Here is a 16,581-nt window from a genome sequence, read left to right as displayed (position 1 = left end):
CGTCCACTGCCCAAGAGCGAATTCAGGTTTCTAACCGCGAGCTTTGCGTTGCGCTGCCGACTTTCGAATGAAACACGCACACAAACACCCGTCCGAAACTGACCGTTTACGCACTCGCGGGTTCGCGCTTTCAAGTGCGTGGTTTCCGCGCTTCGACTGTGTGGGTGAGGTTCCCAGACGCAGCACACACTCCAGGTGTGGCACACACCAAAAATCCGACACCCGAACTGACCAAAGCAGCAACCGATTCCGTACTGAAAACGCGTTCTCGGTGTGCGAGATTTCGAGAGATGATGCTGCGATGCGGGCGTCATCTCGCTCACGCGTCGTATCCTTCGGAAACACGAACGGAACACGAAACGCCCACATCGATTCGTGGTGCGCAATCTTTCGGCGGAAAAATAGAAGGGAAAAGCAAAACAGATGCCCGATTTATACGTTGCTTTATTGGTGAACAGTTATCACAAAGTATAAAGTGTGTTCTTACGAAGGTAGTTGATCTTTATCGCGCGTTTATCGGTGACCTCTCTCTCCTCTCTGGTAGCGGTGCGATAAATTCATACGTCTCAACGGACCACATTTGAAAAGAAACGACAAACGAGGCGCGGTTTTTTGACGAAATCATAAATCCGAACGGCCACAAAAATCTCTTGGCGACGAGCGTGGTGGCGCGATGTAAAGGGTTGTACTTTTTGCTTGTAACCTCCTTCCTTCATATAGCGAGCGCCTACTAGGATGCTACTGTCGTAATATACGTTTCCTTTTGTCTAGTCTACAACACTCTATCACACATGACACCAGCGTTACGAACAGATGAATGAAAGGTTCACTTCGTCTCAACAATGATGTGTGATGGACGAAAGCGGAAGGCGAAAGGCTTTTCCTAGACACATCATTTAGTCCTTTTTCATTACCCTCCTCGTATATATGATATATAAGCCTCACGCTTTTACTGTGTCTGTTTTACGCCTTTACTTGTTTAGTGTAGAGTTTCTTATTGTTTCTCCCATCTCGAACGTCCTCCGTTCGTACTGTACATCTGTTTGCACCAGCTCCATAGTAACGGAGATGGTGCACGTGTTGATAAGTGTGGGTAGTAATGGTACTAAGGTACAATCCTGGAAAGATTCTCACTGATGCGTCGATGTTTTACTTCCGCTCGATGTTATTGATTCCGCTAATCCTTTCTTTGTTTCTTCTCACTCGCTAGGCTACGCTTGATATTCGTGACTTTCCGATCGTGCGAATTTATTCAAGAATTTCTTTGTTCTACAATTTACAGCTAGCCAAAAGTAGCATAACGACCAAACAGAACCCAGTTGTGCAAACTATTAAAGACTTACTTCAAATGTGCTGTATGGCGGTTGATGTTTAGCGTACTTTCTGTGATGGCGCATCGATATCCTGTTTTGTTCCTTTAAGACTATTTTGATATTTATGATAGTAATAACTGTTGTTTGCAGCTAAGCGATGCAAGAGATTTTTCAAATGTATCGATATATGGCTTTTGATGTGGTTTTATTGTATTAACTTGTTGTGACCTGTTACGTGGGTTAGTGTCACCGGTTCCGCTTCTGCCTCGCGGGGAGCCGATGATACAACGCTGGGCTCACTCCGTTCCATCTCTTCCTTCTTCGGGACAGAAACAAAAACTGGGAACCGGTCATGGGGAAGTAGATTATTGCAACTGATCTTAGACACCTAAAGTAACAACGTTCGAAGAGAAAACTACCGTTCTTTTGTCACAGGCTCACACACACCCACACACACTCGCAAAACAACACACTCCGAGATCTTAATGATTAACCTCAGCAAAGCTCAACCACACACACGATCATACGAAAACGGATATCCGCCACTGCGCTGCCGGTTACCTCTTCAAGCGGTTTATTTTGTTTTCGAAAATAATTCAATCGATCGCCAAAGATGGATCTTTAGATGTATTCAGGGGACAAACAGTGTGAAAGCTTAAGTTAATAAACATGAAAATACCTCCGTCGGCAGTATTTTCCGACGAAAACAAAAGATGTACGCGCTAGATACCTGGGCGTACCTAAAAGGAATTTCGTTTCCATTTCACATGACCGCTATCTGGGTCTTCTACTGCTTCGCCGTAAACCTGTACCTTAATTTATACACATATCGCACTTCGAGATCTCCTTACGCCGCACATGGCCCGTACGGGGTGCTGAAGCAAGGGAACGACGAATCACATGCACGAACTGCCACCATTCCATGGGCAACTCGGGCACACATGTTATAACAAACTACAGCAAATCTTACAGTGACGACATGTTGTGCCGTCGTCCCTTTACTCGGCTTACGAGATTGCAGATCTTGAGCGCCGGGCCCAGCTTGAGGCCCATGTACTTCATCATCATGTCGCTGTTCAACAGCAATAGCGCCTTGCCGTCGATTTCCTGCGAAAGATGCGAAGATATTTCCGTGAACAAATGGTCGATGCGCACTCGACGGCCGCCCGATGCTTACGTGCTTCCGGAACAGATCGGCATGAACGGCCAGGGCAGGGTCCTGTACGGCGATGAACTGTATCACGTCCTCGATCGTCCAGTCGCTCGTCTGTCCCCGGGGCATCGCCGCCTGCGGTGTGGTGGTCTGTGGGACGAAGGCAACCGGCGGCGGAATGCCCGCTCCGCCAAGGTACTGAGCGGCACCGGTGCCCGCATAGGCAGCTGATGGTGCGGTGGCGGTAGCTGCCACGGGATACGGTGCCGAAGTGGAGGCTACCATAGGGATTAAAGCGACGGCTGGACCGAGCGTGCAAGCGGGTGCCGGAAGTAAACCCGGCGTCGCAGCGGGTGTGGTCATCAACGAAGCCACCGGCGGTTGATGGTGATAGGGAATGGCAGCGGCAGCTGCTGTTGCTACTGCTGCTGTGGCTGCCGCCGCCGGTACCGGCATCAACGATGGCACGGCAACGGCTGCCATTGTTGCTTCGGCCACACTTGCACTTTGAACTTCCATCTTCACGATACTGTCCGTAGCGTTGGCGGGTTGTGATGTCGCTTTGTTTGGCCCACTGTTCACCGCCGGCTTACTGCTGGACGTTGACGTAACTGTGTGCGTGGAGGAAACATATTTTAGAAGAATTCGAAACCGAAAGAACACAATGGGACATACCACTCGGGTCAGTTTTGCTCTTCGCAGGTTTGGAGGACGATTTGGTGACATTTGGTGCCGTCGTCGCCACCGTCGTTGTCGTCGTCTTCGCGCTCGTTGCCGTTGTCGTTGTGACCGTGGAACTGGATTTGTTCGGCTGTGACGATGTTGCTGTCGCAGAAGCCGCAGCGGTGCTGTGGCCACTCTCCTTCTTCGGTGGTTCGTTCACGGTGGCCGACTTGGCCCTGCGCTTCGGCGATGGTGGTCGTTCGACCTTGCTTGTGCTTTCTTTGGACGCCGGTAACGCCGGCTCCTTTTCGTCTCCACCGGTGACACTGCGCCCAGTAGCGGATGCTTTCGGTGAAGAGGCGGCAAGATTCGGCGGTGGGCTGGACGCCGCTGTTGCTCGCGGTTCCGTCTTAATCGAGCGTTTCAGGGGCGGTGAAACAATCATACACTCTTCGCACTGTTCCGCCCCCGGTTCGAGTGTGATCAGACGTGGGCAAGCTTGGCACGCGGTGCACAGCACTTCCAGAAACTCCGACACACCCGCGTTGCCCTTCTGCTTGATGTAGGTTGGTATTTTGACGGTAAAATTCTTTCCCGCCGCGGTGACGATATGCACTTCGCCGTCGAGGCCAAACAGCAGGGGCGACAGTTGCGAGTGGTCACGCGAAGCGGCCAAAACCTCCTGCAGGCACAGCTTGGCCAGCGTCTGGTGGTTCGGAGCCGTCACCATCGACGGGAGCTTCGAGCTGTTGACATACGGACCGCCGCGACAACGGCTGTGAAAGTGGGCCGTCACGAGAACCGCCGGTTGCATCGTGTCCGGCTCGGTGACCATCGCGAACGAGTTCCGGCTCTGCTTCGATCGATGGCCGCTGCCGTCGAGCTTGTTCTTCTGCCCTGGCGGTTGCATCGGGTGACAGCTTTGGGCGCACCACCCCACCGGGAAGATGTCGCGCGAATCGTAACGGCACCAGTAATCGAACGCTCCGCGCCACCCGTCGAACGTGACGTGGATCTGATCGTCGCGAACCTCGTTCACCGTCGCGCAGCAAATCAGCTGCGGATTCTTCTTGTCCACAGCCTCCAGCTTTTGACCGACCTGGAACAGATTGCACTTCGGGGTGGGTGGTTCCTGCACAAAGATGTAGCTCGGTGCCATCACCGCACCGTTGAGCGTTTTCGACAGAAACGTTGGCCAGCTGCTCGCGTTCAGCCTAAAGCCGAGCGGAGGCTTAAGCATCTCACCCGATTCCTCGCAGTGGCCGATCGTATGGATTTCGTTCGAATCCACCAGCCGCCAGAAGTCGTTCTTGTTGTCCCCACCATCGAGGCGCAACCGGAGCCGTGAACCCAGCACACCAACGACGGTCGCAATGCACGTAGCGGTGACATTGCGCGGATCGAGAGCCTCCAGTTTCATGCCGATCTTAAACTCATTCTTTGGTGGCACCACCGCCTGCTTGAAACACTCGGCCGGAGCCGGCACACTGCCCGACTCGCGCAGGTACTCCGTCCAATCGAACACGTGGAAGCTCTCGTACTGGAACGCTCCGGCTTGTGTCGTGGTCACGGGGCTAACTCGAGCCCCCGACCCGCCGCTGCCATTACCACCAGCAGTCCCATCGCCGGGTGTCCCGGCCGGCGAACTTCCTCCATTGCTTTTGCGGCCATTCGAACTTCCGTTACTGTTGCCGATGTTATTGTTATTGTTGTTGTGGTTGGTGCTGTTGTTATTGTTGGTTGTCGTTTTCAGTACGTCCAGCGGTGGCACCAACCCGGCCGTACCTTTTTTCATTTCCTTTTTCATACAAAATGTAGAGCAGAAGAACGAGTTTGGAGCGTTCGCCCGTACCACGTTATCGCACTGGAGGCAGGTGCCCTTGCCGCACGCCTTCCGGTAGTCGGCGATGCACGCCTCGGAGCAAAATTCCTTATTACCGCTCTGTGTCGGCAGCACGTACTTGAGCGGGTTCTTCGTTTCCAGGCACAGGGCACAAGCGGTCGCTACCACACCGTTGCTCTTCTTGTGCACGATGCAGTTACTGGTGGTGATGCAACTGTCAACAGGAAGAAGGTTAAAATTTGCGATATCGGTGCTGCTGGAGACCGCGGACGCAGGCGTCCCGCCTGAAAGACGCTTCAACGGCCGAGTAAAGGTTCCCGAGGTGCTGGTAGAGCTGCTGCCAGCAGCCGTCGTAGTCGGAATGTTTACTTTGCTACTAGCACTGTCGCTCGGCTCGGCGCAATCGATCGTACTAGAACCCACCGCGGGGCCTAGGGTGGTATCACCGTTGCCGCTGGTGGTGCTGGTCGCTGGAGCAGCAATGGACGTTGATGCTTCTTCACCCGCTTCGCTTTTCTGTTCCGCAGAGGGATTTTCGCCCTGCTCAACAGCATCTGACATGGCACTGCCAAATCTTGCTAAGCTAACAAAGGCTACTACGATGATGGGAGCTCTACTCTTCACCAATCACGAAACGTTCTTTACGCACTGCACTGCGAGCAATCGGAAATCAGCTTGCTGCGATGTAAACAATCAGTCGGTTCACATCAACGCACAGAACCAGCGACGCTCGCTCATCACGGCCAACCATCGCATTTGACGGCCAATTTTCGTAACCATTATTGGCACCGGGCCCGAAAGAGTGACTGACCTAAAACGATGAAAATGCGATAAATTTTCCAATTCGCCAAGGGAACCGTGACTGGAGCGCCTACGGACGGTCCGCGGTAACGGGGGTCCGGGGGTAACACCAACACACACTGAAGTGTAGAAATGCAAGTGACGCGCTCCCGCCACTATGCAGCCACGGACCGACCGATGTTGGATGAGTTGAACGCTTGCAAAGCACACAAACCGATGCACTTTCCGGTGCACTACACTGCACTTTATTTGCTGGTGCAACCGCGCAAGGGCCTTGTGCTGTTCGCGTTACCGTTTCGGAGGTTTTGACCAATTTATTTGCACTATTTTGCACTGTGTTTGCGGAACGTTAGGGGTGACGAATTTTCGCTCCTACCTTTGATGAGATAGAAAACAGACGCTGTCAAAAGGGGAAGCGTTTCCGTTGCAAACGTTAGCGAGTGGCAACGGCGATAGCTCGCACAAAGGGAGCAAGAGAGAAGGAAAGAGAGCGCAAAACATAACGCAACCCCAAACCACTCAGCCAGGGCATACGGACCTGGAAATGGGCTTGGTGTTAGCAAAACGTATGTCTGTGCTTACACTGAAGCGTTTCGCGTTATGGAAAAGGCCTTTTCGATATATTTGGTGTATCATTCTATTGCGAAAGGACTATTCAGAAGGTAGAATTTTTTTTCTAATTAATTAAAATAGAACACCTGCATTAAAAAGATTCATTGTGTTAATGTGCGTAACGAAGGTACATGTACAGCATAGCATCCTGTTTTAGTACAACATTTATTGCTGTTAACCGAGCTTTCATACTGCATTTCATAAAGTTTCCTTTCGTAACGTAACGATGAAGAAAAGGGAGGAAATGGTTTTTCGATTGAACACGAAAAGCTAGTGTAGGTGCTGCTCGAAAAGCTTCCTACTGACCCTCGATCCGACTGTCGTCGTCGTTTTCGCTGTCGGCCCGAACAGGTCGCCGCCAGCGGCCAAACGTTTATAAAAAGGGTATTCATGGAGTCGGAGTCCACGATTTGCTGGAAGGACGTCGTGGAAATAACACTTGTTGAACCTTCTGTGTGCGAGCCCGTCGGCCGTTGGGCTTCGGTGTTTTCCCGACCAGAAGAAAGTTGGTAGGCGCAAGTTTCAAAAAATTCAGCGCCCACGCCACGGACGGACAGTGCCACACCACAGCCACGCCATGTGAGCATCGACCCAAAACCCCGGAAGTGATTAGTCGTTCGTGGGCCGCTGTTGCTAACGGATTTTCGGTTGATCCAGTGGTTCAACAAAGGAGGATCGGATCGAATGTGCGATCGTTTCGGATGCTAGAAGGTGCGCAGAGGTTTAAAACGACAAAACACAAGTGCACGTGTTGCAATTACATACTTTTGATGCCGTGATTGATGCAAACGTGTTAAACATAACAGAACGATCGGTTTCTAGGAAGAAATACATTTCTCTCCCTGGTCGTTGCGGAACGCCAGCAGTGTTGTGTTTCGTCGACGTTAGAAAGCAGAAGTGAAACCTTAACCGAAAATTTGAAAGCACGTAAACCTGTTCCCTGAAACGCGGCAAGAATTTCACAAACATTTTCACCTGCGCACAGCCAGCAAAACAACAACGGTAAGTATTTCAATATCGGGTGGAAACGAATTTTTACTTTGAAGATCGTAAAGCACCAAACTTACCACTTTATGAAAAAAGCGAAACAATTGACGGAGAGAAATTATTCCACGTTTTCCTTAGAAAGTTTCAGAGCAACAGGAAAATGGATGTGCACGGATACGGTTTCGTTTTTATTTTTCTGGCCTAGCATTGGGAGGCGAATAGTTGAAATGTTATTTCGGTATTCAGAGAACTCAACGGTATTTCAGAACCAGAATCAATTGTTCCACTTAATGCAAACAATCGCCAACTATTGGGCGTTTGGGGTTTCTGCTCCGTGCGTTTCGAACCGAAATCAACAATTCGGCTTCTTTGCATTCTTTCAAACGAAATAGTCTTTGTCTGGATTCATTACATTCCTCCTCGATTGGTTTCTTGGCAAACACGCAACGAAAGAGCGATCTGAGGCATTCTTGTTCGCGGGGCCTGGAAATTAGTAGAAGAATTAGAATAAATGCCTCTTTGGTTGGTTTACGACGGCGGCAATTTCGGTCTTTCGTCTTTCATCCAGAAAATATCTGCCGTACCGTAAAAAAATTCCGCCACGCGCACGCAGATTGATTTCATTCAATCTCCAATCAAATTACAAACCACACGCGAACCGCGGTGTTTTGGTCATTTTCCCACGCCTAAAACACTGACTGGGGAAGCTTTTTCACGCCCTCAGAAATGACCGCCAGGATGCAGGATTTGTTATTTTTAACATCCGGTTTAGGGGCCCAAGGCACTGGACCAAGGTTGGCGGTGGGTCCTCGTCGGGGAAACGATGTTCGGTGGATCGGTTGGTGTGTGCATTAAATTTCCATCAAGAATGCCCACAAACCGACCGTTCTGGGGACTTTCTTCGTAACTTCTTGTTAGTAACACCAGGCCGGGGCCCAGCGAAAGATTTACGCTCACGCCGGTATCCAGAGGCCGTGGCATCGCTCGGCGGGAATGGTATGAAATAGCTTCCACCGCAAAGCGGCAGGCCAGTAAGTTTGTCGTGAAAATATTTCGGCCGAACCTCGAACCCGAAGAGGACCCTCCTGTGGGATGCCTGTGGGTCGTGCCGCGACAGGCAAGAGGTTTGGAATGTGATTTCGGCGGTCACTTCGGCCCGCACTTTGGGTACGGGATTCCTGGTCTCAGACCCACCCGGTTAAGGTCAAGATGTAGCACCGAGAAGCACGAACTCTGTTCGCACGACGCAAAGTATCAATTTAACGTAAAGCGAAAGAACTTCCTTTCGGCAAGAGCTATCAATGTCCATGATGACTCCAAGGGCGTTTGTGAAGGTTTTGCTTCTCGTGTGGTTTTCGTTGGGTAGAAAAAAAGAGCATAAAATTCCTAATGTCCTAATCCAGAGCGTGGTGTTGATTCAGTATGAACTTACTACTGGAACGGCAATGGGTGTATTACCGTTTCCTGTGGAATCTAAGCATAGCCTCGAATACAAGTTCATTGCCACGTGTCTGGTAACTGGAGATTGGGCGCAATCGGACCGCTAAATCGAGTGCTTAAAGGCTGCCGGTGAAATTGTTGCGATAAAACCATCCGAACTTTGGCCTTTGCTTGGTGAACTTTAACACCGTAGATCGTTCTAGAAGACCACCAAGAACAGTCCTACGTTATGGCCAAACATTTATGCTCACCGAATAAAAATGAATTCAAGTTAAAATATTCAGTTTCAAAGTTAGATAAAAAAATTTCCAATCATTCAAATGTTCTAACTTTTGCGACGAATTCGAAGATTGCGACTAAACAACTTACGTGTAACCTTCTCGGACCTTCTAATTTTGCATTGGGTAGAATGCCACCATTTCAAAGAGCTCCAAAGCACCGGCCTTGTAAAACATCGAAGAAAACGTGTAACAAAACATTGCCGGACGTCCGTGTCCAGCACACATCTTGCATATCGATTTGATAAAGATTTATTTATAAACTCCCCACCAGCCCAAGGATTATGGTACGGGGCATGGGCGAGTTTTATCCCATCCCGGTTCGTGAGCTTTCCCTGCCGGACCGGACCGACCAGACTCACTGACGCACGCAAACCACCGGCGGTTCCAGCGCGCGGGATAATTAGGTGAATGTTTTAGAGCTTCTTGAGCCTTTGAGGTTCACTGGAGCTCCGTCTCCGTCCCGCCATATTGCCGCCGTCGACCCACGTCGGTTGTTCTTGTTTACAAACGAAAGCGATAGTTTAAGTTCCGAAACGTTCGATTTGCCCGTTGTTCGGATCGCCGGAAGCGCCAATGTGGCGTAACTTAAATAGTGACACCGACCGAGACCGATCTACGAGTACGGGGAACTGACAATAATTAAGTTTTATTAATATTCCACCCCCAGGGGCTCTACGAAATCGTCTTCACGGAACTAATGCGCGCCTCGGTTGGTGAAAACTCAAATCCTGCGAATGGCACGTGCTCCGGAAAAGGGGTTCCGTTCCCAATATCCGCTGTTTAAGTATCGGTGGCCAAACGGTGTAAACAATTTGCTGTCGAAATTCGGCTCCGTCTAATTTCCCGTCCGCCTAAAAGGCTGTCGCTTTTACGCTAAATGGTTCGTTAACGATGCTGCCACCCGATGTTTAGGATGAAACGGGTTAAATTATGCATCGTCGACCGTCGAATCCGTCCGTAGCCCTGCTCGAAAGGATCGCTATCCGAGTGGCCGATGAGGTGAACAGTATTTTCTTCAAGAAATCCGTCTAATCGCTCGATGAGTTGAGCGAAACGCAAACAGATTACGCTTTCTTGCGTCCGTTCCGGGTTTATTTCTTTTTCGAACTGGATATTTTTAAAACAAAATATGCACTCCATCGACACCGATTAACCTTTCGGCCGTTTTGTCTCCAGTTTGTTGATGGGATGAATTAAATTTAGCAATTTGTTGAGCCCGGGGCTAAAAATGGTGACCCCGAAAAATGGCCGTCACAGTCCACCGTGAAGAGAATGACATTTGGCAACAGGTAATTCCTTAGGTGTCGCATTAAAGGATTAGAGCGGATAGGATCCTGATGGCGAGCGAGCTGCCATCTTAAGACCCGCTGAAAACCCCGGGGTCCGGGAAAAGAATCACATCGCCGCGTTCCATCGGCCATCGTCACCGTCCGCTTCATGTGGTTTCGGCGTAAAGTGGGGGCTCGAGAAAAATCCCACCTGAAGCCATCATCTTGGCCACGATGGAAAGCAAACAAAACGGCCACCTGCTAAGCAGATCGGCCGACGGGTCGCCCGCGAGGAGACATAAAATAGAAATCCTAGCCCCCAAAGCTGGTTAAACTCATAATGCTGTGCCATGACGTATTTCGAGTATTTTATGGTCCGTTTTCACCGCGTTCTTTCCACCAACTGGCACCCACTCGAAGCAGCAATAATCGTAAAACATTTGCGGAAAGAAATTCTAATGAAGCCCAATGCAAACGGATAGCGCCCCGCGGGACTCGAAACTCGCAGAGCAACTTTTAGCAAATGATTTTTCATTTCCAAAACGGAGCGAACATCATCTGCTCGGTCCGCTCGGGTGCGCGTGGGTTTGCCCGCAAAAAAGGTGTGATAATTCCGAAAAGTGTTTTCGATAAAAAATGGTGCCTCATTTCGTTAGCCTCCGTTCGCACCGGTTTCGATCAATGGTGGTGCCGAATCGAAGCCCGCCCCGTGCGAGTCGGAGTTAATCAATCGACCACCTGGTTGATGGTGCCCGTCAGCAGATTGTTTTGCGGTCGGAACTTGCACCGGGTGGAGACGCCTGGTGGCGCACGCCCTTTTTTCTGCTGGCATGAGAACGAACCAGACCTTTGCTAATGACCATGACGGTTCTGGAAATGGCTGCTGTTTATTGAATATTGTAAGGCATTCTTCCGATTATTATCTTAAAATGATCATCAACAAACACGCGACTGAACCGCTTTTACGTGGTTTACCTCAAAAAGCACGTCGGGTTGTCGAGAGTTGTCGTCGGGCTCTAGAGTTTCATAGCCAATTTAAATAATCATCTGATACGAACCGTTGTCAACTGCAAACGTAGAGAAAGCATTTCGGTTTTACATCGGCCGCCGTTATGCTTCGAACATCGGTCGCCTTGGCCACTACAGGTAGTTGTGGGGACGAGATAATCACAAAAGTAGATCAAGTTCTCGATTGTCCACTTCAATTTGCTTCCTGGCTCCGGCTGGCTTCTTCTAGTAGACCGCTCCTTGCAGAAACCGCACGAGACTGACCACAAAAAGCCTCTGAAGATGGTTTGTGGTTGTTGATGTCGTTGGGACGGTGTAATTGAATCATCTTCTCTCCATCTGTGCCTCTCTGTCTCTCTCTCAGCTTGCTTTTATCGGCCTCTGGACTCGCAACGTGTATGTAAATGGATGGCTTGAATTTTCGATTCGATTAAAATTCATTGCCAAACCCCTGTATGCTCCAAGTTTGTAGCCACACAACTTTCATAGCGTAGTTAGGCGTAAATATTCAAACAAAACTTACTCACACTTGACCGACGACCGTTGGCCGCCCGAAGACGTTTTCGGGCATCTTTTAGAGGAGAAAGAGAATTAATCACATTTGCCCTGCCAACCGTCATCAGGTGGCATCACCTTTGGTGCTGCCTTTACCTTCACGGAGCCTTCTCAGCGCCTGGAGTGTGGTCAGATGAAGCTTTTATTATTATCCATCTCCGGTGCTGCGCTGAGCTAGACATTCGCCTTGTAAGTTAACGTTGCCTGGCCCTGTCGACGGTTCCGTGGACAAGGCGATAAACTTCCATCACACTTCAGCACACGCGGAGCGGAAGTCCTCCACGTCGGCGGATGACGGTTCGTTTCCGGCTGGAAAAGGTATCCTTTCTGCCCCGCCGAGTGTCGAGTGCGAGCAAATCTCGTTCGGTCAAGTGTACACAGAGTGTTAGTTTAACCTTCACCGAGTGGCCGGGTGTATTTTAAAATCGCATCCCTCTCCAACACACTGGAGAGCGTGAAATCTTGGCTTGGAAGTCGAAGCCAAGCGTCTTCGAGACAGGAAGGATATGATTTGAGGGCCGTATCCACGTACTATACCCGTACGCTTCGTAATGGCCAACTGTTGCACGCTGATGGCCTGCAGCTTCAATAATCTCGTTTCTCGCTCCTCACACGATGCACCCGACGCTTCGGACACTTCTAGTTCATCTATATAACAATTTTCTCTCACTTTGCAACGGTTGCAAGCCACGCCAAAGACAACAAAAAGGATTGTTGACTCAAGCGTTCCACGAAGAACGAGGGTTTTCTGTAGCCGTTTTCCGATAACGCGCTGCACACATATTTTCGAGGGATCGTTGGAACGGTGTTTTGGACGAAAGTTGTTGCTCATCCGCCATCTGGTTGTTGCCGAATGCCGAATGCCGAACTGCTATGTTGCTACTTTCTGCCACATGATTGAGTTTGATGCGGTAAATTCAATAACGAACGCTGATTGATAGAAAACATCGGATTTGATGGAACCGGTTCTGAGTCATCACCTAGAGAATCATTGTATTCTTGAACGATAGAAAAACCGGAGTTTCTTGGTTTGGATGGATTTCACATTTTTGCTTCGACCATGAAAGAACAATGTTTTCGTTTTACTACAAACATACAAAAATTCACAGGAAAACCAAGACGCCTGTCATTTTGATTGCATAACTGTAGGCGATATTGCATAAATTAGATGATATGTAAAATAAAAATTGGCTACTTCCAGGCGCTGCTATTTGAAAACTATTGCGATCTTCTGAATGCTTTCTCTAGGTTCCTAAGAAACCCTTACGCGGAGCACCTTCTAGCAAAGTGCACCGCATCTACCGGGCAGAATCCTTTTATAGAATCACTCTAAATTTAATTCCATCCCCAGCGGGCATAAAACACGCCCCACGCACCCGGAGAAGCTACTGGCCAGTGTTTGGCCCCAGGGACCATGAACCTATGCTGTAGCAATTAGTAGTAAATGTACGCGGTCCGTTGGCCACGGCTGGTCCATCAACGCCTACTGGGGCACGCATCAACAATCTTGAAGGTTATGATTGCGGCTAAGAGCTCAGCACACACATCACAAGCGAACTTTAAAATGGCAGATTGAAAGAGTAATCGTTGGAACTTTTCCAAAGATCTTTAACAGATCTCGGAAGAGTGGCCGAGCATTGGAAATATGTAAACTTTTTCGCTGCTCCAACTCACGTTAATGAGCAAACAGTGCTAATGGCACTTTCTCTGTGAAATGTCTCCGATTACGGTTCCTGCAACAATACGGCAAAACATAACAAACAGTAAAGTAGTCGTCGGGTCGTCCTCGTAAAAACAGCAACTGACTTCCGAGCAAATCTGTTGTTGTTTGGCTTTCCGAAGGCAGTGGAAATCGAGATCGGTGGGGTGCGGGCCGGAACCGCTGATTAGAAAACTATGAGACGCGTCGGCATTCATCTCCCCGCAAAGAGCTCAGTGTCCAAGGAAGCGAACCAAGAGCAACACGAGGAAGTTCCCGTTGTTGACTGGGCGCTAATGGTGACACACTTTTGTAGAAACAGTGGCGGCAAACAAATACGTCAGCCGGCCCAGCATGACGATGACGAGTTGAACGAGGCGCGATATGAACGCCGAGCCCGAAGGAATTAAGCGATAATTATGCTCGGCTCGATAATACTATGCTCCCGCTATGCTGCTGCCCGATACACGGTTGCCCTCCTTTCGTGTGTTTCGGGCTGTTCACAAGCAACAGGCACACTCACTTATTAACGAACGTCCTGGGCAGGATTAGAGCTTCCCTTAGAGGTTCTCGAACACTCGGGCACTACTTTCATTGCGTGCGCTGCGTCACGGCGTTACGTTTGCCGACGGGACTTTCTTCGTTCTTTCCGTGGTTGCTTACGGCAACCGTCTTGACGGCGCTGAGGATCTCCGATAAGAACCGAAACGGGCGTTTCGAAAAAGAGACCAATCTTTCGGTCCGATCGTTCGCCCCAGGTATTGTGTATCGGTTTGGGGAAGGAAGCGGCTTAAATGATGAATGTTGTTTTACAGAGCGATGATTTCTGCGAAAATGTGCGCTTCACAGAACCGAGTTTCTACGCCCGCGGTTCTATTATTTGTCATTTCTGGCCGCGAACTATCTTGATTGTGTTGGGAGGACTCAACAGCATCTTTTCACACAGAACGAAGAGAAGCTCATCTTCCGAAACGATGGAGCAATTTTCGTAATGAGACCGTTTTGTATAGGACCTGGCGCAAACCTGAATTCTGAAGGTTCGTATTGTATTGATTGAACCGTCAACCTAGGCATTAAATAGAATAATTGATAACAATTTAAAAGGACTTTGTTTGCTGGTTTGGCAACGGAACGTTGAAAGTATTGCGCAAAGAACACCGTAATCGTCTTATAGGATGTATACCTTTGACTTGTTTTTTGTTTGCTTTTAATATTAGCAGATCCTCATCGTCAATGAAAAAAATCCCCGTCGAAATTTGGAAAACGACTTTGTTTTCTATTTACTGTTTCACTTCGCAACCAGATTTGCGTGGGTTCTTCGAAACTCCAGGTGTGCCAATTATCGCAATGCTGATAAAACTTTTATTTGTACAATGTTCACCTTCAATGATGCACTGGACGTAATGTTTTCGCCCATTTTGGTGGTCGTAATTGATGTGTCCGCTTGTAATATGCTCCCAAAAGAGAAGTGATACGGATATGCTGGGCTGGGAATAGCATCAAGACCCTACGCTGTTACCCAACCACCTTTGGCCAACGGGATATCCGTTAGTGCTTGCGTAAGATAAGGAAATGATAGCCCACAGAATGTCACGTTGACCGTGCAGCTGCTAGTGCTGAATGTCAATCAGTGTCCAAATGCACCGCACAAGTAATCACAATTTCTTATTATAACTTCCAGAACATCCAGCACCGTTTGTGTTATTCATTACGTCCTAAATTGAACTGCAAATTGGACAATGATTTCCTAGCACCCAAAGAAAAGCCGCGGGCGAAATATAATTCGATGATCGGGCCAACCGCGCAGCCCAAACGGGAAACCGACCTTTCCGCCGTGGACACTGATGACCGATAAGGGCCAGGGACCGCACTTTTCCACGCTTTGGCATTATCAAAAAATCAATCTACCAACACCTTATGCGCGCCTCATTTTTCGCGCCCCGAAAGTGCGCACAGATCGGAATCACGTAATTAATAAAATTTGCGCCGATAACCGAACCGATTGCCGGCGGCCAGGACAGTCACGTGATTTCTAGCGCCGCTTTAGCGCTCCAATTCGGCCATTTCGCGAACCGCATAACGAGGGAGGGACCAGCCGGGAGAGATAGAGCCATAAAGCCGCCGGTAATGATGGCATCGATGCTTATCTTTGATTATATTTGGCCAGTGTTTCCGGTTTAGGCGAACCCCGGGGCTAAGGTTCCAAAAATCGGTGTGCGTCTGTATGAGGTCGTAAAGTCGGTTCCATAAATACTCGCCATACGCCGTCGTCTATGCTGTTCCCTGTTAATGTTTAGCCGCTTTGTGCTGCGAGTCTAATGCACGCCGCTCGGCAACATCCTCAGAAAGGTTTCCGCATTCATTATCGATTCATGGTCAATCCACTTTCCTATCTCTGGTACGCATCATTCATATTCTGTGAATGGATCTGCTGCACGGTCGGTACCCAAATCATAAAACCCAAAAACCGTACTTCAAAAACCCAATTTTCCAACCGGTGCCATCGGTGACTGACCGCGCGCGCGGCATCATCAAAGAGAGATTAAAACCGATTAGTTCCGTTTGGAGAGCACTGTCAACAAGCTGCCCGAGCCCACCCCAGCCAAAAAGTGGGCAAAAGTAAATAACTTTCGCCAGGCAGGGGGCCGGCTAGACTAGGTCCTTCGGTTCGATTCATTTATCAGCGCCGGTCTGGCACTTCAAAAACGGTGCAAACAGTGAAACAATTCGCAAAACAGGAAAGAAAAAGAACCCGAGTCTTCAAACGCCAACAGAGAATGAGGCTTTTCCCCGGAAAACCGAACCGAAATTATGGAGAAATTTTGCAATTGATTTGCTCCATCGATAGCCCCCCATCGAGCGGTTCTCACGGTACGTCGACGGCGGCATAATTTTGTGTCAACAGAATCGCACCACCGCGACAACTTTATCGATTGAGGCGGAAAGCAAACTTACAGG

At 49.3% G+C, this 16,581-nt stretch overlaps 1 protein-coding gene across 1 annotated transcript; it reads right to left on the bottom strand.

The window, feature by feature from the left end:
- Positions 1–1,174: 1,174 nt before the first annotated feature.
- On the bottom strand, positions 1,175–5,533 carry LOC131212009 (polycomb protein Scm). Its single transcript, XM_058205722.1, has 4 exons — positions 4,816–5,533; positions 3,142–4,683; positions 2,491–3,077; positions 1,175–2,420 (listed from the first exon to the last, which is right to left on the bottom strand). The coding sequence occupies exons 1-4, from the start codon at positions 5,531–5,533 to the stop codon at positions 2,280–2,282; spliced, it is 2,988 nt and encodes a 995-aa protein (XP_058061705.1). The 3' UTR covers positions 1,175–2,279.
- Positions 5,534–16,581: the final 11,048 nt, after the last annotated feature.

The sequence above is a fragment of the Anopheles bellator genome, chromosome 2 (genome assembly GCF_943735745.2).
Source record: "Anopheles bellator chromosome 2, idAnoBellAS_SP24_06.2, whole genome shotgun sequence".
Classification (NCBI taxonomy): domain Eukaryota; kingdom Metazoa; phylum Arthropoda; class Insecta; order Diptera; family Culicidae; genus Anopheles; species Anopheles bellator.
This window is presented reverse-complemented; position numbering and strand designations above follow the sequence as displayed.